Source organism: Passer montanus, unplaced genomic scaffold (assembly GCF_014805655.1).
Source record: "Passer montanus isolate IOZ18808 unplaced genomic scaffold, ASM1480565v1 scaffold15, whole genome shotgun sequence".
Lineage (NCBI taxonomy): Eukaryota > Metazoa > Chordata > Aves > Passeriformes > Passeridae > Passer > Passer montanus.
Window position 1 is genome coordinate 14,194,404 of NW_024362051.1, and position 25,666 is coordinate 14,220,069.

At 59.9% G+C, this 25,666-nt stretch overlaps 1 protein-coding gene across 5 annotated transcripts in view; it reads left to right on the forward strand.

The window, feature by feature from the left end:
* Positions 1–516: 516 nt before the first annotated feature.
* Positions 517–25,666, forward strand: part of ARHGAP26 (Rho GTPase activating protein 26) — a 101,722-nt gene continuing 76,572 nt past the window's right edge. For 3 of the 5 annotated variants that reach the window (XM_039701157.1, XM_039701158.1, XM_039701160.1), the window contains exons 1-9: positions 638–791; positions 18,275–18,370; positions 19,254–19,315; positions 19,641–19,712; positions 20,772–20,873; positions 23,015–23,125; positions 23,349–23,453; positions 24,104–24,233; positions 24,516–24,616. In XM_039701157.1, the coding sequence (XP_039557091.1) occupies positions 638–791; positions 18,275–18,370; positions 19,254–19,315; positions 19,641–19,712; positions 20,772–20,873; positions 23,015–23,125; positions 23,349–23,453; positions 24,104–24,233; positions 24,516–24,616 (933 nt within the window). Of the gene's footprint in view, positions 792–18,274; positions 18,371–19,253; positions 19,316–19,640; positions 19,713–20,771; positions 20,874–23,014; positions 23,126–23,348; positions 23,454–24,103; positions 24,234–24,515; positions 24,617–25,666 lie in introns of all 5 variants that reach the window. The other 2 variants (XM_039701159.1, XM_039701161.1) reach the window with 1 other exon arrangement.

Consider the following 25,666-nt stretch of genomic DNA (forward strand, 5'->3'; position numbering starts at 1 on the left):
CTGAGCGGGTGCCGGTGTTCTTGCCCGGTTTACTCCCGGGCTCGGGCGCTGTGCCGCTGTCCGGCCCCCAGCAGGAGCAGCTGTTCGGGCGGCCCCGGGCAGCTCCGGCCGGGAAGGAGGCGGCGAGCCCGGGCCGCGCTCCTGGCACGCTCCGAAGGCAGCGGGCGGTGGGGGAAGGCAGCGGGGCTGTGTGTGCGGTGACAGCACCCACCTCCCGAGGGCAGCGGGGCTGTGTGTGCGGTGACAGCACCCACCTCCCGAGGGCAGCGGTGACAGCCGTGCTCGGGGGATGCTCTGGGGCCGGGGCCGCGCAGCTCCGCCCGCCGCCGCTCCGCAGCCGGCCCTGCCGGCAGATTACGGGCTCAGCCTCTCAGACCGCAGCGCTAAGCCGGGGCAGTAATCTCCGGCACAGATGTGCCATGATGGGAGCAGAGCCGTGCCAGCCGCCAGCCGGCCGGGCGCGGGGCGGGCCGGAGCGGCGCTCCCGCAGGCCGGGCGCGGGTTTCCCGGCGGCGGGGCCCCGCTCCCCGCCGCCCTGCCCGGCCCCGCTCCCGGCCCCGCGCTCCCGCGGCAAGAGCCCTTCCGTTCCGCGTTTCCTCCGGATTTCTGCGTGCTTCGCCCCGCCGTGCCCGGCAGCATGGGGCTGCCGGCGCTGGAGTTCAGCGAGTGCTGCCTGGACAGCCCGCAGTTCCGGGAGCGGCTGCGCTCCCACGAGGCCGAGCTGGACAAGACCAACAAGTTCATCAAGGAGCTCATCAAGGACGGGAAGTCGCTCGTCGCCGCCCTCAAGAGTAAGTGCGGGGCTGGGGGCGGCCCTGCGGGACCCCGCGACCCCCGCCCGGCCCCGGCCCCGCCCGGGGCTCCGCCAGCCGGGACCGCCCGAGCCCCCGCTGCGGGCTGCGGGGTGGCCGGGCCCCGCTCCCGGTGCCGGTGCCGCTCCCGGTGCCGGTCCAGCAGGACGTGCGGTGCCCCGGGATGTGCCTGCCGTGCCCCTGGTTCTGCCACCGGCGCACGCCCGGGCCTGGCCCTGCTCCGTCCGGGGGCATGCGGGTCCCGGTCCGGTCCATGAGATGTGCATGGTCCATTGGCACGCGTGCGGTTCTGGTTCTGGTCCTGGGCTCGCATCCCTCGGGAGCGGCTTTTGGGGGTGGGTGGGTGCCTGGCTCCCCTCGCCCCCCGCTTGTCCCGTGTCCGCTCGGGGCGGGGATGCCCGGAGCCCCCGTGGCCGTGCCCGGCTGGCCCCTCCGCTGCTGTCCCTGTCGCCGAGGGAAGGCGGAGGCGGGAGGGGTGGGATGCAGCGATGCGGCTCCGGGGCCGGGGACAGCCTCACCTGCGGCCGGGGACAGCCTCACCTGCGGCCGGGGACAGCCTCACCTGCGGCTGGCAGCGTCCCGCTCCGCCCTGGTGCCCGGGCTGGGCTGCTGCTGTCCCCACAGGGGACACCTCTGCTGGCTCCCCTTGGCAGCGCTGGGTGGCTGTGCCCTCGGGGTGCTCTGCTGGCTGAGCTGCTCCCCAAGCTCGGCTCTGTTTCTGCTGTTCCCTCATTGGGGTTTTCTCTGTTTTTAAGTTTTTCTGGCCCAAGTCACGGGGTGCGTCCCCATCCAGGGGGGTGCCGGTACCCTGATGTGCCCCTGTCACCCCAGCCTGTGCCGGGGTGTGATGGGCACGTCACAAACACAGGTGCCCTGGAGCCCCTGCAGCATCAGCTGCCGTGAGCCAGCCTGGCCAGGGCCGCTGTGGGGCTGTGGGACAGCGAGGTCACCCAGGGTGCACGGGCAGGGGGAGCATTGCCACCACCCTGTCCATTCCTGCTCCCTGCCCTTCTGATCCCACACCCAGCCCCAGGGGTGTAGCTCCCCTGTGCTGAAGTAGCAGCTGGCAACATCTGGCTTACAGGGACTCCCATTGTGGCAGTTCTTGGCATTTGGGGTTAGAAGAATCTCAAACCCAACAGCTGTGGGTGCGTTTATGGCTCTGCAGGTCTGAGCTGTGCTCTGCTGTGGAGCGTTTGCTGCAGGCAGCAGTGCCTGGCCCTGCCTGTAGCATTCATTTTATCCCAGAACAAATCCTACAGCACTGTTCTTGACAGAAAATACATTTTGGGAGTGAGCTGCTGAGTCCCGAGGTGTCTCTGGGCTCGGCCAGGTAGCTTGTGGCAGGTGCTGGCTGAGCTGCTGGCTGTGCTCTGCCCTGGGCACGCTGTGTGCAGTGTTTTGGGGGTGCTGGGAGCCCCTGTGGGCTCGTGGCTGCCCGTGGGCTCCTGCCCCCTGGCCGTGGCCGTGCTGCACACCCCAGCTCGGGCAGGAAGAACGCTCGCTGGCCTCTGGAGATAAGGATGTTTTTATGGCTGGATTGTTTTGCAGCTCCTATTGAATGTGTTCCTGGATTAGCCCTTAATTCCTGCCCAGGGCTGGGGGGAGTTCCAGTGGTGCCCAGGCTGCGGGGACAGCAATAATGCTGATTCTGCTGCAGGGTAAATCAGTGCCCAGGCGCCAGCCCTGCCTGCCCTGCTGCCACCTCCCCAGCACGTGTGGCACCGAGGTGGCCCCAGGACACTCTGGGGGAGGGTTTGGGCCATCTGGGGCAGGGCACTGCCCGGGAGGCTGGGAAGGGCTGTCCCCTCCCTGGCTGGGGGGCTCGGCCCTCTGTGCATCCTTCTCCTGCTGTAGGAGTGACTGCAGGGGCTGTGGGGCTGTGGTGCCTCCCCCTGATCCCTGGAGCTGGGGGGGATCTGGGCTGGAGCTGGGGGGGATCTGGGCTGGGGTTGGGTGGGATCTGGGCCAGCTCTGCCCACAGGTGTCACCCTCAGCGTGTGCCAGGTCCCAGCTCTGTTGTGTGAGCCCCTACAGACCCTTCCAGTGTCCAGCAGCAGGGATGGAGATGCTCCAGGGGTGAGGAGCTGCTGTGCTGCCTGTTGCTGGTTGTTGTATCTGTGCCACGGCTGCAGGGGCTGGGATGTCACCCCTGTGAGCCAGTGCAGACTGGGGCCACTCCTGACTGTGACCAGGGCCGTGTTTTTCTTAGCCAGTTTTATTTTTTAGTGGTGTTTCCAAGTGGTTTTGGTTTGTCTCCCCATGGCTGGCCATGGTGGCCTTGTCCCCCTGGCACTGTCTCCGTGCTGCTCCTCCCGTGGCTGTGGAGCTGGGCAGGCCTGGGGCAGCAGACCCTGGCTCAGGACGTGCTGCCCGTGGCCTGGGGGGTTCTGGGGCTGTCTGGCCCTTGGGCAGTGTGAGGTCTTTGCAATATCCTCTCTCGTTTTCCTTCCTCTTGCCTTTTCTGCTGAATGTTTCACATCCTCTTTGCACGAAGGCAGGCGTGGGGACAGCGTGTAACTGCTGCTGGTGAGGGGCTGCTGGGGCTGGCTGCAGGGAGGAAGATGAGGAGGGAGGAAGAGCCCTCTGCAGAGCAGCAGCACGGGCATGCAGGGATGGTGGGACTGGAGTAAGGACATGGAGCAAAGTCTCTGCCAGGGTTTGTGAAAGGGCTGCTCTGCCCTGCTTTTGCCCTCAGTGTAGGTACAGAGAGAAACAGGAATGATTCACAGCACTTTCTCCTTCCCTGAGAAGAAAGAATAAATTCAGAAGGTTGAAAATGATCCTCATTTGCTGAAGGGCTGCTCTTGCTAAATATCCTCAGATGGCAAGGGCATCTGTGGAGTGTGTGTGTCTGTGTGTACATGAATGCTGTTGGATCTTTTTCCCCCAGTGAGTTTCTGTGCCTGTTTCCATTGTCTCCCTTTGCTGCCTGGCTGGTATTCAGTGACCTGGTTTCCAGCAAAACGTGTCCCTCTTCCTCCCTGATCCACCATCCATAAATTATTCAGAAAGTTTTGCAGATGCAGAGACTTCAAGTGTGACATAAATAATGAACTCGAAGCCTGGGTGCCGTGAAACTCCTTCTGCAGCACAGGAGCTGTGGTGACCAGCAGGACCAGGGAGGCTGAAGGATTTCATCCCTTTGCATGTCCCTGTGGCTGTGTGGGGGCCAGGCAGGCAGCCAGTGGCTTGTCCCTGTGCTGGCATCACCTGCAGCCCTGTGCTGGCATCACCTGCCCCTGTGCTGGCATCACCTCCACCCCTGTGCTGGCATCACCTCCACCCCTGAGCTGGCACGGAGGGGGAGCTGGAGCTGGGCACACACAGGGTGACGTGGAGATGCCCACAGCTTGCTTTGGGAACCAAGCAGCACCCCTAGGGATGGAGGATGTGGGGGTGCAGGGCTGCCAGCCATCGCCTCCCCCGTGCTGTAGCACAGGGCTGAGCCTGGCACCCTCCTCCTCCTCCTCCTCCTCCTCTCCTCCTCCTCCCCGTGCTGCCAGGCGCCCTGTCCCTCTGGCCATGGGGCTGCTGTCCCCTTCAGGCCTGGGTGCAGCCTGGTGCCCTGCCACGTTTCTGCTGGTTGGTTTTGCTCCTTCCAACTCCAGGCACTAATTTGAAGCCACCAAACCCGTCCACGCCCCGGCTGCTGCCATGCCCCCACGGCACAAACTGCAATTTGTGTGCTGGGGCTGGGCTGCCTTTGTGAGCCCCCTCCCCACGAGGGTCCTGCTGGGGCTGTGCCATGCCCTGGGTCCCACGGGAGAGGCACAGCTGGGCTGGGCTGCTGTTCTGGGTCCCTTTTCCTCTTGCTGTTTTGGGTCCCTTTTGCTGTTTTGGGTCCCTTTTCCTTTTGCTGTTTTTCTGGCCAGGTAACCCCAGAGCTGCAGCGAGGAGGGATGGGACCAAGGGGGTGATGCTGGCCCTGCATCCTGCAGTGCCTGGGGACTGCTCTGGCCCTGCTGGCCTCTGGGGCACATGCTGTGGCACTGTCCCACAGGTGCCCTGCCAGCTGTGCCCCCCACCATGCTGGCTGTGGGGACAGCTGAGGTTTGCTGTCAGAGAGGTGTGCTGTGCCTTCTGTCTGTCCTGCAGGGTGTGTTTTAATGAGTGCCCCCTGTGCTGACCCCTGTGTGCCTGCACGGTGCTGTGCTGCCCTGGGAAGTGCCAGCAGGGCTTTTGCTGCAGCTCTGGGGTGTTCCCTGGGGCACATCCTGCTCTGGGGGTGCTGTGCATGCAGCTCTGAGTGGGCAGTGGGGTGCTGGGGTCGTTCCTGGTGCTGCTGCTGGTGTTCCAGACTCGGGGATGTGCTTGCACATGGGTTCTGTTCCACATCTCTGCAGCTTCTTGCTGAAACAGAGCGTTTGTGAGGTGTCTGTGCCCTGGCAGTGCCCTGGCAGTGCCCGTCCTGCATGGAGCTGGCCCTGGATCTGCAGCACACTGCAAGCGAAAGCGAAACTTTTGCCCAGTGTTGACTTAATTCCCTTTTTACACAACAGGGCTTAGGCGGCCGATAAGGAAAGTGGGATTGCTCACTTTGCCACTCTGTCATGCCTTTGCCATCCTGCCCCCATGGCCCTGGCTCAGCTCACTCTGTGCCCTGGGGTGGGTCTGGGGGGCACAGGGCAGGTGGAACACGGGCTGCTGTGCACTGCAGAGAGCCCTTGGCTGTGCTGGGGCATGGTCCCAGCCTGGGGCTGCTTTTAGCTGCTGCCAGCTGGGGTGACAGCTCCTTGTGCCCCGGCTGTTTGGTGCAGGGAGAAGGAACACAAAACCCATCTTATTTTCATCCTTCTTGCTCTTCTGGCCCCTGGAGGAAGCAGTGGCAGCCCAAACCCTCTCAGCAGCTTTGCACAGAGGGGTCAAGGTGCAGAGGCTGAGGTCTGGCTTTGCAGGGCAGCCCCGTTGGTGCTCAGAGCTGCGCTGGGCTCTGCAGGTCCAGGCTGGAGCAGAAGGAGCTCTGTGCTTCCTGGGGGTGCAGCACCAGCAGCAGCACCCGCCTGGGCTGCTGTGACCCTGGCACTGGGCTCTGCTGGGCTGTGCCTGTGGAATGGGGCTGGGCTGAGGCTGGGCCAGCCCAGGTGAGTCCCTGCATCTCCCTGTGTCTGCCCAGCACCAGGAGCTGCTGCCTTGCCTCAGGGAGATGTCCTGGAGCATCCATGCGTTCCCCAAGGAGCTCCTTCCACGCTTGGAGGGGCAGGGGGGGTTCCTGCCTGACCCCAGCCCCCCCTGGGCTCTCCCTCTGCCTGGCAAACCACAGGGAAAGCACGTGGCTTTGGCTTTGGCTGGTGAAATGATTTACTTGGATTTTTTTCCTGCTTTGTTCACCCAGCCGAGGTGTAATGTGTAACAAGGCTCTCCTGGGCCCGGGTGCATTTTTTCCCCTCTTCATTCCTGTAGGAAACAGCTGGTGCAGGGAATGCTTTGAGGAGGGATATGGTTATGGCTCAGCCAGTCCTGCACCAGCACAGCCAGAGGCACCAAGGCTTCTCCTCCTTTGCATGACCTGTGTGGCTTGTGCAGCCACATCCTTAATGACTTGTCTGGGATTTTATTCAAATGAGGGGTAGGACAGGTGGGAATACTGAGCTTCAGTTTTAGCACAAGCTGATCCTCCTCTTCCTCCCCAGTGGAAGTTGGCAGCAGGAGCACATTCCTGCTTGGGAGGGGCTCTGTGGTGGTGGCTCTGCACTGTGAGCCTGGAGGGGCTGTTGTGCCAGCAGGGCTGGCTGCAGAGGGCTGACACTTCTGCCACCCGGCTCTGCCCCAGTGCCAGAGGGAGCTGTCCCTGCTGGGTGCTGCAGTGGTTCCCCGCGTGCCCTGCCCTGGCTGTGATCCGTGCAGGAGGATCCCCACACCCAGGAGTGTTCCCTGTATCCCCAGGGAGCATTCCCAGCTCCCAGGGGACCCCAGCCAGGCACGACCCCGCAGTGCTGGCAGGTTTGGGGCTGGTGGTGGCAGCCAGGGAGGGTGGGCTGGCTCCTGGCTCCTGCAGGAGGCACTGGGTGGGTGCTGTGGGGCTGGGCTGGGCTGGAGCTGGGTCTGGCTGGCAGCAGCACTGACAGGGAGCCCCAGAGCAGGGTTGGGGTGTGCAGGACAGCCTGTGTCCATGGCTGCATCTTTGTGCTGGCAGAAGGCTCGTTAACAGGGCTGGGAGATCTCTGTAATTGGGAGCGTGCCACACAGCACCTTTTGGCACGTGTCCCCATGGCTGGGGTGGGGACAGGGCCTGGAGGAGCTGCAGGGCCTGCACTGAGCTCGTGTGCCATGCCAGGCTAAACCCAGCCCTTTGGGATGGCAGGGGATGGCCTGGGCTGAAGGGCAGCTCTGAGGGGCAGGGGCTGGCACTGCCAGAGCTGCAGGAGGCTGAGGGTGCCCACCTGTGTGCAGGGAGGGACCCTGGGCAGGGGGTGTGGAGGGCCAGCCTGGATGTCCCCGTGTTCCTCCGGGAGTCACCCACAGGCTGTGTCCTCTCGTGCTTCCAGCACGGAGCAGATGTGCTGATTTGGGTCAGGAGGCTTTGCCCAAGGCTGCAGATGTGCTGGCACAGCTTCAATCATCTGTCTCCGTTTGCTTCTGCAGGGCTGCCAGACCGAGAGCTGTGTGGCACCACCTGTGGTGTGTGTGGCATCACCTGTGGTGTGTGTGGCACCACCTGTGGTGTGTGTGGCACCACCTGTGGTGTGTGTGGCATCTCCTGTGGTGTGTGTGGCACCACCTGTGTGCCCTGGCCAGGGGCTGGGAGCGGTGGGCTCTGTAGGGTTCCCTTTGGGCTCCCTTTGGGCTCCCTTTGGGCTCCCTTCCCCTTGCTTTGCTGCAGCTCGCAGTGGCGCTGGGATGTGAGGGAGGAGATGCCGTTCCCATGGTTGCTGTGCAGGGTGGGAGGCGGCGGTGCCACTGTCCCCGAGCTCTCTGCAGCTTGGCACACGTGGTGCTGCTCCGGCTGTTTCAGCGCCAGGCATGGCATGGGGCAAGTCTCTTCTGCCCTTGCTGTCTGCCAGACCCCTCCCCAGCTGGCAGGGGGGGAACACCAACCCCAAAATCGTGGTGTGCTTCTCCCAGGAGCACAAACCAGGGCAGGGCTGCTCAGGGTTGGCATTCCTGCACATGACAGAGGGGCTTCAGTCCCCCCACCGTGTCCAGGGGGCAACAGCAGTGCCAGTGTGGCCAAGCAGACCCTGTGGTTCTGGTGTGGGGCTCCTGGGCCCCTTTGCAGCACCCAGCAGTGGGACAGAGGGGGATGGCTGTGCCAGGCATCCTGGCTGGGCTGGGTTGCTGCATCCCTGCCTTTTCCCAGCGCTGTGATGAGTAGCTGCAGCGTGACCGTGGTGGGTGGGAGGGGAGGCAGAGCGAGGGGGAGCTCGTAGGAAACCTGCACAGCTTGGAAACCTGCACAGCTTGTTCACTGGGCTGTGAATCATCCCCCTCCTCCTCCCCCGGGCACGCGAGCGAGCGGCTGTCACCGCCGCGGGGACAGGCATGTTTTCCCTCTCTTCCTGGGACAGGGATGCTCTCCCTGTTTTCCTGGGATGCACATGTTTTCCTGGGACAGGGATGCTTTCTTTGTTTTCCTGGGACAGGGATATTTTCCTGGGACAGGGATGTTTTCTCAGTTTTCCTGGGACAGGGATGCTCTCCCCGTTTTCCTGGGACAGAGATGTTTTCCTGGGACAGAGATGTTTTCTCAGTTTTCCTGGGACAGGGATGCTCTCCTTGTTTTCCTGGGATGGGGATGTTTTCCCTCTCTTCCTGGGATGCTCTCCCTGTTTTCCTGGGACAGGGATATTTTCCTGGGACAGGGATGTTTTCTCAGTTTTCCTGGGACAGAGATGCTTTCTCAGTTTTCCTGGGACAGAGATGCTTTCCCAGTTTTGCTGGGGCAGGGATGCTTTTCCAGTTTTCCTGGCATCCTCCCCACGCCAAAGGTGCTTCCCCCAGCTCCTTGTGAGCACTGGTGGCCCTGGGCTTGTGGGCTCTGACAAGGGCAGATCTTTAGGGCATCCCCCTGGCTGTTAATGGCAAGGATGGTCTCCATCACCCTGCTGTTAATGCCAAGGATGTTAATGCCATGGATGCTCCTCCAGCATGGTTTGGAGGAGCTGGGATTTGGCTCCTCTGCCTTGGCTCCCAGTGGGAGCTGGGGGGTCCTGGGGTGCAGGGGGTGTGCTGGGATGTCTGTGCTGTGGGGATCGAGGGGATGTCTGTGCCATGGGGACCCAGGGGCTGTCTGTGCCATGGGGACCAGGGGGAAGGGGATGTCTGTGCCATGGGGATCAAGGGGAAGGGGCTGTCTGTGCCATGGGGACCAGGGGCTGTCTGCAGGGGCTGTCTGTGCCATGGGGATCCAGGGGAAGGGGATGTCTGTGCCATGGGGATCAAGGGGACAGGGCTGTCTGTGCCCTGCTGCCAGGCGGGTTTCCAGCCGGAGCTGGGGGAAGCACAGCAGCCTCCAGACCATCTGGCCCTGGCACGTGGAGCAGCGGGCACAGCACAGGGACAGGGGGACAGTGAGGGCTGGGGGTGCCTCCTCAGCCTGCCCTGCCCTCTGCACCCTCAGCAGGGCTGGGAGCAGCCTGGCACAGAGCAAGGTGCAATGGGATGAGCTTTGGGGTCGCTTCCAGCCCCAGCCAGTCTGGGATTCCATGATCCACAGTGAGGGAAGCGTGAAGGGCTCTCTGGGCTGAGTGACCTGTAAAAAGAGCTGGCGTGTGCCTTTCCTAGCACTGCTGCCACGCTGTCCCTTTGCTGGATTGTCTTTCTCTTTCTCGCTGAAGCAGCGTCTGCCCAGAGCGATGCCCTCGCTGAGTGCTGGTTGCTAAGCAATGTTTTACAAAAAAACCCAGCCATTGCAGAGCAGAGCGTTGGGTGCCTCTCCCACGAATTCCAGGGGAAAGCCCAGGTTAAAGGCAGTGATTTCTTCCTGGAAGGGTGGTCAGATACTGGAACAGGCTACCCAGAGCAGCGGTGGAGTCACCATCCTGCAGGGGTTTTACAGATGACGACAGTGGCGATTGTTGGCTTTGGCAGTGCAGGGGGAGCAGCAGGATGTGAGAACCTTGGAGGGCTTTTCCCACCTAAACTGTCCCGTGGTTCTGTGCTACACCCTGGGCTCTGCATCCCTGTCCTCACCCTGCGTGCCTCCCTAAGCTCCACTGGAGATTTTAATTTATATTTCTCTTTTCCTGCCGAAGCAGGAAAAATTGACTCACTGGCCACTGATGTTCGTGCGAGCACAGTGGGATTTTCCTGTTCTGACAGCTGAGGTGGAGGAGCGCCGGCGACAAAAGGATTTCCGCAGATCCTTGGGAGGAGGAGGAAGGAGCTTGTGCACAGCAGCTTCTGCAGGGCTGGAGCCGGCCCTGCTCCCTGCCTGGCTGTGGGACGGGGACAGGGAGGGGCACAGGGGTGGCACTGCCCCGTGCCATGGCTGGGAGCTGCCAGCATGGCCTCCTGTCCTTCCTGCCTGCAGGGACAGGGCGATGGTCCCCTCCCCACCTGGGCACGGGGGTCTCTGGGCCCATTGTCCCCTGGGGACCCCAATGCTTTGGTGCCTGCCCCTTGGGAAATCAACAGGCTCCCTGTGACCCACCTATTAGCTAATTAGATTTAATAACTAACTAATCCAGAGGCAGGGCCAGTGCCTGAGGCAATCTGCTCGGCCTGGCGGGGTCTGGCAGGGGCTCTGCCACAGCCCCCCCTGCCAGTCCCCCTTCTGCTCCACTAATGGGCATTGCCTGGGTCAGGAGCAAATTTCTTCTGGATTAGTGTCCTCTAAATCGATTAGCTGTCTCGGGCAGGGCGTTCTGTCCTAATGAAATGTGATTCCAGGCTCCAGTCGATGAAATATTGTGGTAGCAAGGGTAAAGTCATCTGCAGCCTTCCTGTGGGTCGTGCCAGGGTTTGGAGAGGAATCACAGAAATACATGATGACTGAGGATGGAAATGGCCTCCAAGATTGTCCAGTCCAACCTGTGACCCATCACCATCTTGTCAAGCAGCCCTGAGCACAGAGTGCCACATCCAGTCCTTCCTTGGACACCTCCAGGCATGGGGGCTCCACCACTCCCTGGGCAGCCCCTTGCAATGACTGACCATTCTTTCCAGGAGGAAATTTCTCCTGATGCCCAGCCTGAAGCTCTCCTGGCACTTGGAGGAGAGGCTGCAATTCCTGGAGCAGTGTTCTGCTGATGGGGACTGACCTGCACTGCCCAGTGAGGGAACTGGGGCCGTGGGGAGCTGTGAGTAGAACATGGCACTTCCATCCTGCCTCAGAGGCTTTACTCACAGGTGGAAGGCTGCAGGCATTTCCATGCCCTGCCTGGGGCCGTGGGCAGTGTGCAGGTGGAGGGGAGATGCAATATTCACAATCCTGGTTTGGGAACAGCAGGCAGGGGTTGGGGTTTGAAGGTCAGGCACTGGAGCAGTGGGACAGCTGTGCTCAGCAGGTCTGACAGCTCTCTGTCTGAGGCAGCACTGTGCCCAAATCCCTGCCTGGCTGGGACACAGGGATGGGATTTGCACTGCTGCTTCCTCGCATTGTGTGCTCGTGCAGCCGGCTGCCCGTGGAAATGCCAGCCGGGTGGGAATTTTCCATTTCATTACCATGTCCTTGATGTTTTCCAGGCACTTAAGCTGTTGCCTGTGTTTGCTGTTTGGATGCATCCCTCCTCTGTGTTGGAATGGTGAATATTTACATTTGATTTTATTCGGGGACCATCCCTGCTCCCACCTGAGCTGCTCCTGCTCCGACGCCTGGCTCCCTGCCTGGCAAACTCTGGGCTGCACGTTGGGACAGGCCGGGGGGTTCTGCCATGAAACAACACCAGGATGTGAACAAAAATAAGCACGGGGAAAAGTGCCAGACGTGGGAGCTGGGTGGGGAAGTGCAGAAATCCCGTTTTATTTTGTTTTGCTGCTAAGTGCACAAAACGCTCCGTGTCCAGACCAGGGCTGGCATCCAGGGCATGCTGCCCTGTGCTGGGGGCAGGTGGGCTGTGCCCTCCAGGAGCTGCAGGCAGTGATGCTCTGGGGCTGTGGGAGCACTGGGGTGTTGCCATGTCCGTGCACAGCACCAGGAAGGCCCCGGGGCAGGGTCACCAGGGGCTCTGCTCAGTGCTGGGGTTCTGCTGATCCCATGTGCTGCTCAGCCTGAAGCTGCCTGCCAGGGTGCTGGTACCTGGCTTTGGGCCTCTTATCTTCCCAGGGGTATGGGGTGGTTGCCAGGGCTGCCAGGAGGGCTCTGCCAGGCTGGTGTTTCTCTGAGCCCTTGCTGGGAGTGAGGACTCGTGTTGGGCTGTGCCTCCCTGCAGCTGCACACATCTGTCTCCTCAGGCTCTCCAGGAATGGGAGGCCTTTCCAGGGGTGGTTTACATCACTCCTGGGTTTTGTTTCCTGCGTGTCCTGGCTGCAGGCAGGGCAGGCTCTGCTGCCTGGCACCTGTGGCTGCCCACACAGGCAGTGCCCAGAGCTCCTGGGCACTCCAGGTGCCATCGCTGCCCTTTGTCCCCACCTCTGTCCCCTCTCCCCACTGTGGTCTCTGGGTCAGGAGCTGCTGCAGCTCGTTAAAATAACCTGATTAATGCAGAGCAGGGGCAGGCCAGACTGTGCTGGCCACAAGACAGAGCACCTCACTTTGGGGTGGTTCCTGCAGCAAGTCCTGTTTGGGCAAGGGGACAGCATCCTCCAGGGCTTCCATGGGGGACAGGTGGGAGTCTCCCAAGTCTTCCTTTCCTGGTGGGATGGAGAGGTCATTGCTTGATGGTTCACATGCCCAGGGCTGAAGCCCCTCCAGGTGGGACCCTTGGTGAGGGGCCTTCATTAACTGTGTCAGGGACACTTCATCAGCTGCATCGTTAACCCATCCCTGCTGCCTGGACCAGCTTCTCCTGCCAGTGTCACAGCCCTGGTGGCACTCAGGGGGCAGAGGCAGAGCTGGTGTCTGCAGTGCCTCAGCCCTGTGAGACCTGGCTCACGACAGTGGCTTTGTTGCAATGTGACTTGATGGGCGGGTGCTAAGAAAAGCTGCACAGGAAGGATGGCGAGAGGCTGAGACCTCTGCAGACCTTTGCCTCTGTGGCAGGGCAGGCTCAGCACTGGGCTCAGGGCTCCAGAGCCTGAGGAATGCAGGGCTGATTCATGGCTGAGAAGTGGGGCAGAGGGGCAGGGGTTCCAGCTGACCATGAACTCCCTCAGACCGGGGGAAACAGGAGGGTGGCTGCAGCAGAGGGAGGTGGAGGAAGTGGCTTCTTGCCTTGGTGCAGCTGCAGCCCTGGCCCTGCTGCAGGATGTCTCACGCTGGGCTGGCAGCCTGGGACCTGCTGGTCCTTCTGGCTTCCTTTCCCTTGGATCTCCAGTGCCTTCCATCAGGAATCTTGGGAAGCCTTGCAGAGACGTCCTGGCCTGGCAAAGCTCCCCAGAGAACTCGGAGCATTACTGATTTGGGGGTGGCATGATGGTGTGCCAGGCTGCTGGGCAGCAGGGATAATTTCAGCTGTGCAGCCAGGCAGCCCTTCCAAGGGATAACTTTGTTTTTCACGGAGTGCAGATCCTTTATCTCTTGAAATACCATGGAAATACTCCACGTCGTCAGCGTGCTGCTCCGCTCTGGCGTGCTGCTGGAGCCTGCTCAGTGGTGCCACTCAGCACAGAGGGCTCTCTGTCCCCTGGCAGCACGCAGCCAGCTGAGCGTGTGCACCCAGGCAGACGGGCATGCCTGGCTGGCAGCAGTGCCCAGCTCCCCGGGCTGCAGGGCAGGGCTGGGCCAGAGCTGGGGCACCTCCTGCGCCCGCACTCCCGGGGCATCTCGGACAGAGCTCCGGGTTATTTTGTGTCCTGGCACATCTGGGCAGTTCTGGGTTTTTTTGCTTGAAGCGTGGTGTGTAGGGAATGTGTGCCTGTGAACATTCTGTGGTGGAAATGAAGGGCTGGCATCTGGGTGTGCTGCTGAGACCAGGCTCAGCTGGAGGCTGTGTGTGTGGAGAAGGCACCAAAACGGGCTCTGGGGGGCTGGGGGGCACCCAGGGATGCTGTCCCTGCCCTGGGGGTCCTGCCTGGGTGACTGCAGGGACTGTGCCCGTGGCCCTGGTCCTTGGGGTCACCTTGCTGTCTCTGGCACCCTCTAACCTCCACCTGTGGCGTGTGCCAAGCCTCTCCACGGGCTGCTGTGCACAACATGATGGCAGAAGCTGTGCTGGAGGTGGGGTGGGCTCTGCCCATCTGCTTTTGTGTATTTGCTCATGATGATTCAGAGGGGGAACCTGCCAGCAGCTGCCGTCCCATCCTAAATCACTGATTAACTCCAACCACCTGGTGGAGAGGTTGTTTAATAAACAAATCGGTGCTAATTGTGCATGGGGGTGCCTCTGGGGCTGGGCCAGCCCAGAGGACAGCAGTGTCTCACAGAGCAGGGCTGGGCTGACCTGCCTGGGAAGAGCAGAGGGGATTTAAAGCTTCTGGGGCAAACGAAGCATTTAATGCTGCTGCCCCAGTGCTGCGAGGGCTGGGGCTGGGCGGGTGAAGCTCCAAACTGGCAGCTGCAAATGCAGCTTTCAGGCACCAGGCTCTTGTTGCTGGATTCCTGCACGAACCGGGGGCCAGGTTGGACAGATGCAGAGTGCTCCAAGCACCCGTGGCAGGGCCCAGCTGGCCATTCCCAGCTCTGGCCTTTGCCAAAGCCCTCCCTGGGTAGCCCTGGGCTGCAGGAGCGTTGGGTGAGCCCCAAAGGGTGCTGTGCTGAGCCCCGGCTGCCTGTGGGGACAGACACATACTGCTGATGCTGAGCACCCTCGGGAAGGCAGCAGTAATCCGGCTGCTGATTAGGGTGGCTGTTCCTGGCTTACCCCTCCTGCTGGCCCTGGGGCTGGGGAGGTGCTGTGTGCTGTCCCTGCAGCCAGATGGGGGCTGGCAGTGCTGCTCCCCCAGCTCTGCCCTGCCTGGGGCAAGGGGCTGCTGGTGGCACTGGCATTGTCCTGCTGTCCCTCTGCAGGGCTCCAGGGGACAGACAGCTCGAGCCTGCTGTTCCTGCTGCTCTTTGCTGTGGGGGAAGGAAGGGGCAGGAGTCTCAGTTCCTGTTGTCCACTTGAACAGTAAATATAGGCTATTAAGCAGTTTTCTTTGCAGGAAGTGTAGAAATCCTGCTCCGTGTGAGCACAGCCTGGAGCAGCAGCATCCTCTGCTCCCCCTCTGTGGCAGCATTAACCCTTCATGGCCAGACTCAGCAGCAGGCTTGTCTGTAACCTGAACCCATCCTGCTGCTTGTGGCCCTGTCCTGGGTCCAGCTGAGGCAGAGCTTTCTGCCCTTTCAGCTTCTGCAGCAGGCTGGCTGCAGAGTCAGCTCTGGGGAGAGCCCCAGCCCTGAGCCAGCAGGTTCACTTTTCCCTGGCTGACCTGATCTTTCCAGCATGGGACCGGGCAGCAGGACCAGGCAGGGGGACATTTGTCTTCCTGACATCTCAGTTTGATGTGCTGTGGTTCCCTCAGTGTCCTAGCTGTCGTTTCTGGGGTGCTGACTGCAGACCTGGGGTCACCCCATAGTGCCGGGGTGCTGCACTCGTGGAGGAGGGGTGGGAAATCATGACACAATCCTTCTGCAAATGGCCTTTTTCAGCAGTTCCAAATTCCTTTGGAAGAGGCTTTTAATGTAAGAAGCAGCCACTTCAGTCTCCCTGTAGTAACAGCAGCCACTTCCCAGAAAGACTGAACCCTCACCAGCTGAGGAGGAGGAGGGGGACACAGGGGGCACACAGGGGGCACGGGGTGCTGCCTTGCTGCTGATCCCCTGCAGGACTCCTGGGGCTGCACAAGGTCCCCTCAGCCAGGTTTGGAGTGAGCCCTGGAGCTGGAGGTGCCTGGCTGGGGTGGAATTCAGCCAGCAATTGTCCAGCTCCCTGGCTGCCGAGGGAGGAGGAAAGTGGGGTGACCCCTGGGCTGGTGTGGGGTGCCCCCAGGGACAGCCAGAGGGGTTATCTGAGGCTGCTTCCAGGAAAGGCTGCTGCCCTCTGCCCTGCTGGGAGCCGGCCCTGTTCCTGCTGTCCCTGAGGAGGGTGTTGAGGCTGCAGTGGATGGGGAGGATGCATCACTTTTAGCAGGACATTTTGTTTAGATCCTTGGTGCCTGGAGCTGTGCAGAGGGACTTGTGTGTGCCAGGGTTCTGTCAAGGGGACTTTCCTGAAGGGATTGTCCCATCCTCACCAGCCCAGGTGGGAAAAGGGAGCCACGGGAGGTGATGATGATGATTGCTCAGGCAGGAGGATTTTTCAGGCTTTTTGTGGTGGCTTTCCCTGATGCTGTGGTTGACTGGCCAAGCCAGCAGAGAACTTGGAAGGAAAACTTGCCAGCCCCTGGTGCAGCCCTGCTGTGAGTCATGTGCAGTGTCTGGGTGGCTTTGCTCGTGCGTGAGAGGAACAGCAGATTCTGTTGAGCCCCTGCAGGATTTGGGGTTTGCTTGTTCACAGCCCTGGGAAAGAAGAACCCACAGGAGCTGAGGCTTGCCCTGTTCTCCCTGAGCCTTCCTGCTTCCACTGCAGGGGTGTTGTCCCAAAACGTGGCTGAGGGGTTCCAGGAACAGGGGATGCTGGGGCGTGGGTGGCCTGGCTGGGGCCTGGGGAGGACAATGGGGCCCCACAGGGTGGGCATGGGTGCCCCTCTCTCCTTTTCTGGCCAATCCTGCTGCTAATTTTATCCTTTATCACTGTCACTGCAGGAGTTATCTCCCTCTCCCTTGCCTATTTATAAGCACCGTGGGCCATTGCTGTCAGTGCTGCTGGCTCCAAAGGCTTCTTGGCTTTGCTCTGGCTCCTGCCTGGTCCCAGAGCCCTGACCTGCTCCTCACTCTCAGGTGGAGGAGAGGGTGACCCAGGTGAGGGTGACCCAGGTGAGGGTGACCCAGGTGAGGGTGGCCCTGGAGAGGGTGACCCAGATGAGGGTGACCCAGGTGAGGGTGCCCTGGAGAAGGTGGCCCTGGGGAGGGTGGCCCTGCCCCAGGCTCACTTTCCCAGGTGTTCATCCCTGTGCTGCAGCAGCCTCCAGCTCTGGGGTCCTGCCAGTGCTGGGCATGAGGGATGTCACATCAGGCCTGGTTCAGGTGGGGATGTGGCACATGGGATGTGGCACATGGGATGTGGCCAAGGGCTCGAGGGGCTGGGGCCAGCAGGGGCGGGGGGGAGGAAATGGCTCCTTAGATCATTTACACCATCTCCGTGGTTGTTCCAGGGCAGGCAGGAGGGGCTGGGTGAGAGTCCCCGAGCCCTGGGGCTGCTCCAGCGAGCTCTGCTGAGGGAAGGAGGCTGCTCTGCTGTCCCAGTGCCCTTTGCTCAGCCCTGTGTGAGCTGGAACACACCCTCCCACCCTCTCGAGTCCCTCTTCTCCATCCTCCCCTGGAGCACTGGGAAAGTTTCCCCAAAAAACGTGTATTGCTTCTGTAGGTGCCAGTGGAGACTCCTGGCAGCTCCAGGCACAGGAAGGGTGTGAAAGCCATGCTCGTGCCATCCTCCAGGGAGCAAAGTGCAAGTCCTGTTCTGTGTGAACCTTCTCCTTGAAGCCCCCTCTGTACTTTTCCACTGGGAAAGCTCGCAGGGATTTTCCTCTCCCTGCCTGCCTTGGCTGGGTGATTTCCTGCTGCCTCTGGAAGCAGTTGTGTGGAGGCAGCTGGGACTGAACTGGGCAGGATTAACCCCAGGGCTGTCAGCAGCGATACTGGGAAAACAGCTTTAATGCTTGGAGAAAGTTGCCAGCTCCCTTATCCCATGGGGAAAGCAAAACACTTGGGCTGTGCTGTGGTTATCTCTTGGCTGTTGGTGTCTGAGAGGAGGAAACGGCCTTTGCGTGCACACACATTTTCCACCAGTGCTGGGAAAGGGGAAACCCATGGAATTTTGGGCTTTGAGTGAAGAAATGCAGGGGGGTGAACACTGAGGGTCCCTCACACCAGCAGTGCTGCAGCCTCACGGTGCCTTTGGTGGCCTCACAGTGCCCAGGACTGTCTGTGTGTGCCAGGTTAACAGGGCTGGCCTGAAAAGCCAATCCTGGATCCACTCAGGTCACTGTGAGTAAGAACTTAATAGGATGCAGATCTCGGAGGAATCTGCAGCTCGGGAAGCAATAAAGCTCTGTGCTGCTGCCTTCCTCAGCAGCCACGAGCATGGCAGAGGTGCCATCTCTTGGGGGCAGTGTCACCGTGTGTCACCATGTGCTGCTGCCCCATGGCTCTGCGTCTGAGCTCTGGGGTGGCTCTTTTGCTATTTTGGGGTGTCATCTCCTGTAGGGTGTTTTGGGGGTGCTGGCAGGGACCCCACAGAGCCCTGCCTGGGGTGGGTGCAGCAGGGCAGCGCTCTGGGGCTTCCCTGGTGGCAGGGGTCCCTCTGTGGGTATTTCCTGGCTGGGATCGTGTGTCTGCCTGCACCCTGCTCTTGGGGCACTGTCCCGTTGGTAAGGCCCCTGTTTCCCTGCTGCTGCTCCCACAGACCTGTCGGCTGCCAAGCGCAAGTTCGCGGATTCCCTCAACGAGTTCAAATTCCGCTGCATCGGCGACGCCGAGACCGACGATGAGATCTGCATAGGTGAGTCCTGGAGCTCCTGCAGCCACAGCCCTGAGCAGGCACGCCAGGGAAACACCAGGACACCCAGGGAATTTGTCTGGGTGCTCTCTGGAAACTGCTTATTCCTCCTGGTTCAACAGCAGCACAGCCTCCCCCAGGGAATCACCGGTTCCTTCTTGGCTGAAATCTGTCCCTGCCAGATAGGAAAGGGAGAAGATTGCCTGTGTCTGAAACCTCCTCAGTTAGCTGGATGTTTTGCACTGGAGAGGAGCATCTGGAGGTGGTTGTGGCTGGATACACTGCAAGGGGCTGTGCTCTGGAGCAGAGGAGCAGCAGTGTCACACAGGATCCTGTGCTTGGGGGAATCAGCAGCGCCGAGCCTGGCAAGGCTCTCTGAGCTAAGCCTGGCTCTGCCACTGAGCTTGTCCTGGCACAGGGCAGTGGCTTCAGCCTCTTCCCTCTCTCCTCCTGCTCCTGCCCCAGCTGAACTTTTAGAGCTTATTGTGCACATCGTCTGGAGCCAGGAGAGCAAAGAAGCTTTAGCCCTGATTTAACTTTGCTTGTTTATTTGTGCCCAGTCTCAGCAGAAATAGCTCCTCATCCAGGTCTCCCTGGTGCCCGTGCTGGGGAGCTGCCCCTCGTGTGCTGGCATGGCTGGAGGGGCTGGTTGGTGACTGAGTGTTGGGCAGGGCAGGTTTGAGCTGAGGATGTTGCTGTCTGGAGGAGGAAGCCTGCTCCTGGGGATGCTCTGCTGCCAGCTGTAGGCAGCAGGAACCTTCCTAGGGAGAGAGCAAAGCTAATAAAATCCCCAACCTCCCCATCCAAAACACAGACAGACAAAACCCCTCTGTGCAGTTTCTTTCTCTAAAAACTGAATGTTAACTGCTGACTGTGTCCCTTCCAGCCAAGTCTCTGCAGGAGTTTGCCACGGTGCTGCGGAACCTGGAAGACGAGCGGATGCGCATGGTACGGCCCCAGCTGTCCTGGGAGCAGGGTGGTGGCACCTGGGACACCCTGGTGACACTAACTGCCTGCTCCAGTGCTCCTTCCCTCGCCTGGTGTGGAGCTGCAGGGGAGGGCAGAGGAAGGAGAGGGTGGCTTGGTGGGGAAACACTGGGAAAGCATCAGGAATGGAGTCTTGCTGTTGGAGAGTGGCTGGTGCTGGTGCTGGGGGGTCACAGGTGGGCAGAGACAGAGGGGTGGAGCCTGGGGGTGTCTGGGGGCTGTGGGAGGGTTTCCATGGAAAAGGCTGTGCAGCAGCAAGGTGAGCTGTGCCTGTCTTTGCCCCCAGATCGAGAACGCCAGCGAGGTGCTGATCACGCCGCTGGAGAAGTTCCGCAAGGAGCAGATTGGGGCTGCCAAGGTAACCCAGCCACTGCCCCCCGAGCTGGCCAGGGGCTGGCACACTGCAGGATGGGCTTGGGCACGGGAGGAGGCAGTGTGCTGCTCTGGGATGGACACGGGGCCATCCAGCTCCCGGGAAGTGCCTCAGTGCTCTGAGTTCACCCACAGCCAAATAACGTGCCAAGGGCAAAAAACTGCATGCCAGCCAAAGTGAACTTTTTTCCTTACTCCAAGGAAGAGTTAGGATTTTCTTGGAGGGGCTCACAGTGTCCTGAGTCCCCCAGCCTGCACTCCCCACCCCGAGGCATGGCTGGGGGTTGCACAGGAGCCTGGACACTTCTGGCAGGACGGGGCAGCGCCGGTGTGGCTGAGGGCGGCTGTGAGACAGCCTGGCCCCCCCTCTTTCTTTCCTGCCTTTGTTCTGAAATGAAAACCACTGTCTGTGCCTCCCCTGTTGTTATAACAACCTGCTGCTGCCTGCAAGCAGCTCATGCCAGCGCCCGGGGCTGTGTTTGCATGGCAGCAGTGCCCAGCCTGGCCCCTGCAGCTGGAGACAGACAGGAGTCCTGCAGAATGCACCTGCTGGCATGGATGGTGTCCTGGCATGCTGGGCTGGCCAGGCTGGCACAGGGGTGCAAAGGAAAGTGAAGCTGGTGTCCTTAATGCTGCTGCCACAAACAGCCGAGGTGCTGTGTCATTGTCCCTGTCACACAGAGGAGAAGCTCTTGCAAGGGGTGGCAGGGTGGGATGTGAAGTTGTGACCATGTTCTGCTTAGAAAGAACTTTCCTCACTCTGTTGCTTTTGGACCTGGATCTGGATGTTTTACCAAGCACTGGGCCCCAGGAGCAGAGGAGGGGTTCCCTGAAGCCTTGGGTTTTGGCAGCATAAGCTGCTTTCCTGTAGCTGCTGATGCTGGCAGATAAAAGCAGCCTCACCTGCTTCCAGCTGCTGCCCCCAGGTCCTGTCTCTTGTTAGATCCCACCTGGGACTGCCATCCTGCCCAGTGCCACAGGGACGCTGTCACAGCTGCTCTGGGACCGTTGTGTTCAGTGTCACACTTTTTGTCCTGTTTTGTAGGATGCCAGAAAGAAATACGACAAGGAGACTGAGAAATACTGTGGTGTCCTAGAAAAGCACTTGAACTTGTCTTCCAAGAAGAAAGAATCCCAGCTTCAGGAGGTCAGAGCAGCCTCTGAGTTTCCATGTCTGGCTGTGACTGTGGAGAGCTTTTTGAATGTCTCACACAGCTCATAACAATGGTTCTCCTGGCTGTAAACTCATTATTTCCCTCATTCTGGCTGCGGGTGCTGGGTTTTCCCCTTTTCCTGTAATGAAAGGATATGGAGCTTTCTTGGTGAGTAAATCAGAGAGATCCCAAAATGGATAGCAATCAAAAAGGAGAGAGGGTTTATAATTAAAGAGCGTAACAGAAAGGAACTGGTTCTGCTGCAGCTTCCCGTGTGCCAGCACAAATCATGGATGTCTGGTCTCCTCCTCTGCAAGTGGCTGCTCTGCTTTGTGCTCCAGGGAAGGAGGGATCAGGCTTAGTGCCCTAAACTCTTTGAGAGCCATCAGTGACTCAGGACATGGTTAGCTGTGGTGACAAGGGCTCCCACTGGATGAGTATGCTGAGTTATCAATCAGTTATTTTAAGTCTGGAATTCCTTGTGCTGGCCCAGAGCTGAGTTGGTCCTGCAGGATGTGTGTCCTTGCCCTTGGGCGTGGTGCTGGTGTGCTGCTGATCCCTTACTGGGGGCACTGGTGGGCATGGGGCTCCTGTACCCAGGTGGTGGGACCGTGCCCAGCAGAGATGGGGATTTTAGAGCAGAAATACCTGGGGCTCAGGTGATCATGTCCCAGCAAATCGGGGCTGGGGAGGGCTCAGAGTCTGGGCAGATGTGCCTGCAAGCCAGCCCTGTCCTTGGGGTTTGTAAACAACTTCCCATGTGGAAGCACCCAATGGGAATGGTGTCCCAGGGAATGGTGGCCTTGAAATGACCCTCTGAGCCTGGTTTAGTTCGAGAAACTGATATGGGGCATGGGAGTGGAAGGAATTCTGGCTGGGGAGGGAAGGATCCACTCGTGGCTGGCAGAGGTGTGATCCTATGCCCTGGACAGAGTGTGGCCCTGTGGGGCTGCCTGGAGATGCCATATGGGATTCAATTGGGGATTCAGTGTGGGATTCAGTTTGGGATGCATTTTGGGATTCAGTTCGGGATGTCTTTGGGATGCAGCACAAGATTCAATTGGGGATTCGGTTGGGGATGTGTGCGGGATCAGTGTGGGATTCTCTTTGGGATTAGGTTGGGGATATGTGCGGGATGTATGCGGGATGCAGCATCGGATTCAGCTGGGGATGTGTGCAGGATTCAGTTTGGGATGTGTTTGGGATGGAGTTCAGGATTCAGTTGGGGATGCGTGCAGGATTCTGTTTGGGATGTGTGTGGGATCAGTGTGGGATTCTGTTCGGGATTCAGTTTGGGATGTGTTTGGGATGCAGTTCGGGATTCAGCCGGGGATTCGTGTGGGATCGGTGCAGGATGCAGTTTGGGATGCAGTTCGGGATTCAGCCGGGGATGTGTGTGGGACGCAGTTTGGGATGTGTTTGGGATGCAGTTTGGGATGCAGTTTGTGATGTGTGCGGGATGCAGTTTGGGATGTGTTTGGGATGCAGTTCAGGATTCAGCTGGGGATGCAGTTTGGGATGTGTTTGGGATGCAGTTCGGGACTCAGCCGGGGATGTGTGCAGGTTCGGTGCGGGACGCCGGGCGCTGTGCAGGTGCGGTGGAGCAGCGCTGCCTGCTGGTGCCATCTGGTGGCATCTCCCACCCGGGCCGTGGCTCGGGAGGCAGGAGGAGCCCCTGGAGCAGCTCCCGGTTCAGGGGCTGGTTGCTGTTCCCCGTGCCCCTGGGAAGTGTACGTGGTTTGTGTGGCTCGGACCCCCCGAGGGAGGGGTTACCTTAGAAAGAGGATTCAGTGGAGTTGTGAAAGGTGGATGTGGCATCCCTGGCGAGGGGGAATGCTCTCCAGAAAAGGGAGAGTTGCCTTTTCTTGTCAGGTTCACAGATTTCCATTTTTCTCGCCTCTGCTGCATGTTTTCTACCCAGCTGTTGGGGAGGTGAGAACATGAGTCACCACACCCATTTTCCTCAGCTGAAGGAAGAGCTTGCTCATGTGGATCAGGTTTATGTTTACTGCTGTGCCATTGTCCAGCTGGGACTGGGGGCTGCAGCTGGGTTTGCTGTGCTTGGGGTGCTCCCATCACAGCCAGGTGTGCTCTGGTCGTTCCTGAGCTCTTTTCCTCCCCCACCCCTCTGCAGGCAGACAGCCAGGTGGACCTGGTTCGGCAGCACTTCTACGAGGTCTCCCTGGAATATGTCTTCAAGGTGCAGGAGGTCCAGGAGAGGAAGATGTTTGAGTTTGTGGAACCTGTAAGTGAGCTCAGTCCGGCTCAGCCTGCCCCAAACCGGGGTGGTGTGGTGAAAGGGGGTCATGGGGAGCCCTGGCAGTGCAGGGCCAGCCTCACCCCACAGCCCCTCTCACAGAGGGCCCCCAGGGAGCCCCTCCACCCTGGGGGCTGCAGGGCCCCCTCCCCTCAGCGCTGGTGCCTCTAAGTCTCCACTGACCATCTCCACTTGCTTTTTCCCAATGCAGCTGCTGGCCTTTCTGCAGGGGCTGTTCACGTTCTACCACCATGGCTACGAGCTTGCAAAGGACTTCAGTGACTTCAAGACAGAGCTGACAATCAGCATCCAGAATGTGAGTGTGCCCGGGGTGTCCCTGTGCCCGGGGTGTCCCTGTGCCCAGGGTATCCCCATGCCCAAGGTGTCCCCGTGCCATCGCTGTCAGTGTCTCCAGAGCCACCTCACCTTCTGGTGTATTTTAATCACAGAATCCCAGACTGGTTTGGGTTGGAAGGGGCCTTAAAGCTCATCTAATTCCACTCCCTGCCATGGCAGGGACACCTTCCACTGGCCAGGCTGCTCCCAGCCCCATCCAGCCTGGCCTTGGGCACTGCCAGGGATCCAGGGGCAGCCCCAGCTGCTCTGGGCACCCTGTGCCAGGGCCTGCCCATTCTCACAGGGAAGAATTTTTTCCTAATATCCAATCCAAATCTCTCCTCTTTTAGTTTAAATCCATTTCCCTTGTCCTATCACTATCAACCCATGTCAAAAATCACTCTCCCTCTTTTTGTAATCCCCCTTAAAGCTCTGGAAGGCCTTGCCAATTTTTGTAATATTTTTGCTGTAGCTTAAATGCAGACCCAGGAAGCAAACCTGGCCTGTGGCTGCCCCTGGGCTCCCCAGCCCCATTTCCCACAGGGCTGTGGGACCCAGCCCCACCCCATGTGCTGCAGGGCCAGGCACAGCTCCCTGCACTGGAGAAGACATTCCTGTTTTCATTTGCAGACAAGGAACCGCTTTGAAGGGACGAGGTCAGAGGTTGAAGCTTTGATGAAGAAGATGAAGGAGAATCCCCACGAGCACAAAAACATCAGCCCTTACACGATGGAGGGGTATCTCTACGTGCAGGAGAAGCGTAGGTGTCGGGCTGGGGAGTGTGGGGTGGCAGCCTGGGGAAGGGGCTTGCCAGGACAGGGGCACAAAGGCTGATTCAGCAGATTCAGATTCAGTCAGAGTCCCTGGGAGGCAGGGACTGGCCCAGTGAGGGGTGCTCAGTGGGAATGTGGCAGCCAGGGAGAATCCCTGCCAGTGCCTCAGAGGAGTCTGTTAGGTGCAGCAGCCTGGCAGGTGAAATGGTGGTTAAACACAGAGGGTTCCAATGGGAGGGCACTGAAAGTGTTCTGTGTTTGCTCTGCAGGTCACTTTGGCACTTCCTGGGTGAAGCATTACTGCACCTACCAGAGGGAATCGAAGCGCATCACGATGGTGCCCTTCGACCAGAAGTCAGGAGGGAAAGGGGTGAGTGCTGGGGGCAGGGGAACAGGGGTGAGTGAGTGCTGGGGGCAGGGGAAAAGGGTGAGTGCTGGGAGCAGGGGAACAGGGGTGAGTGCTGGGGGCAGGGGAAAAGGGGTGAGTGCTGGGAGCAAGGAAAAAGGGGTGAGTGAGTGATGGCAGGGAGCAGAGCTGTGTCCTGCCAGGGAGCACATGGCACTGCTGGCTGCAGGCTCTCTTGGGGCTCAAACTGTGTCACCTTTTTGGCAAGGTGACACAAAGGCAGTGAAGTGGGTCACACTGATTCCAGGCTGAGTGGCTGCCACACGGGGAATGAACTTGGCACTTGGTTTGAGAAAGAAAAGACAAGAACCCCCAGAGCCCACAGATCTTTGCCAGCCACGTGCACCCACTACGCTCCAGCTCCATGGGTTCTCCTGCTCCCCAGTCCCTCATTCCTTCTCCAAGGCACAGACAAGAGAACCTGTTCATTATTTTGTTCCTTCTCCAATGCCTGTGACTTGTCCAAGGCCAGGCTGGATGGGGCTTGGAGCAGCCTGGTTGAGTGGAAGTGTCCTTGCCCATGGCAGAGAGGAAAAGGATGAGCTCTAGGTGCCCTTTCCACCCCAATCGTTCAGTGAGTCTCTGATGATGCTGTGACTTGGCCAGTGGAGTTGTTTTGTTTTGGACAGAGCCACAGCAGAGCCTGGAGCTCCCCTTGGCCCCGAGAGGGTGTGAAGAGCAGGGGGAGCAGTGGGTGTGGGGAGCCAGCACAGGCTGTGTCCCAGTGCTCCCAGGGCTGTATCAGGGCTGTTTGCTCCTCTGTACAGCAGAACAATAGACCCATCCACAGTGTTCCCAGCTGGGACAGTCTGCAAACACAATCCCCTTGCTGGGGAGTGCCTGGGGCAGCTGGACAGGCTCCCACACGGCTTCCTGCTGGCACGGGGAGCCCGCTGTGGGCAGGGAAGCTTCTAAAATTAATTTCCTCTTGCCTTGGAGCATCTTCATTGTGGCTCAGCATTAACATATCCCAGCCCTGTAATCATCAGTGGCTGTACTGTGTTTTGGCTGCTC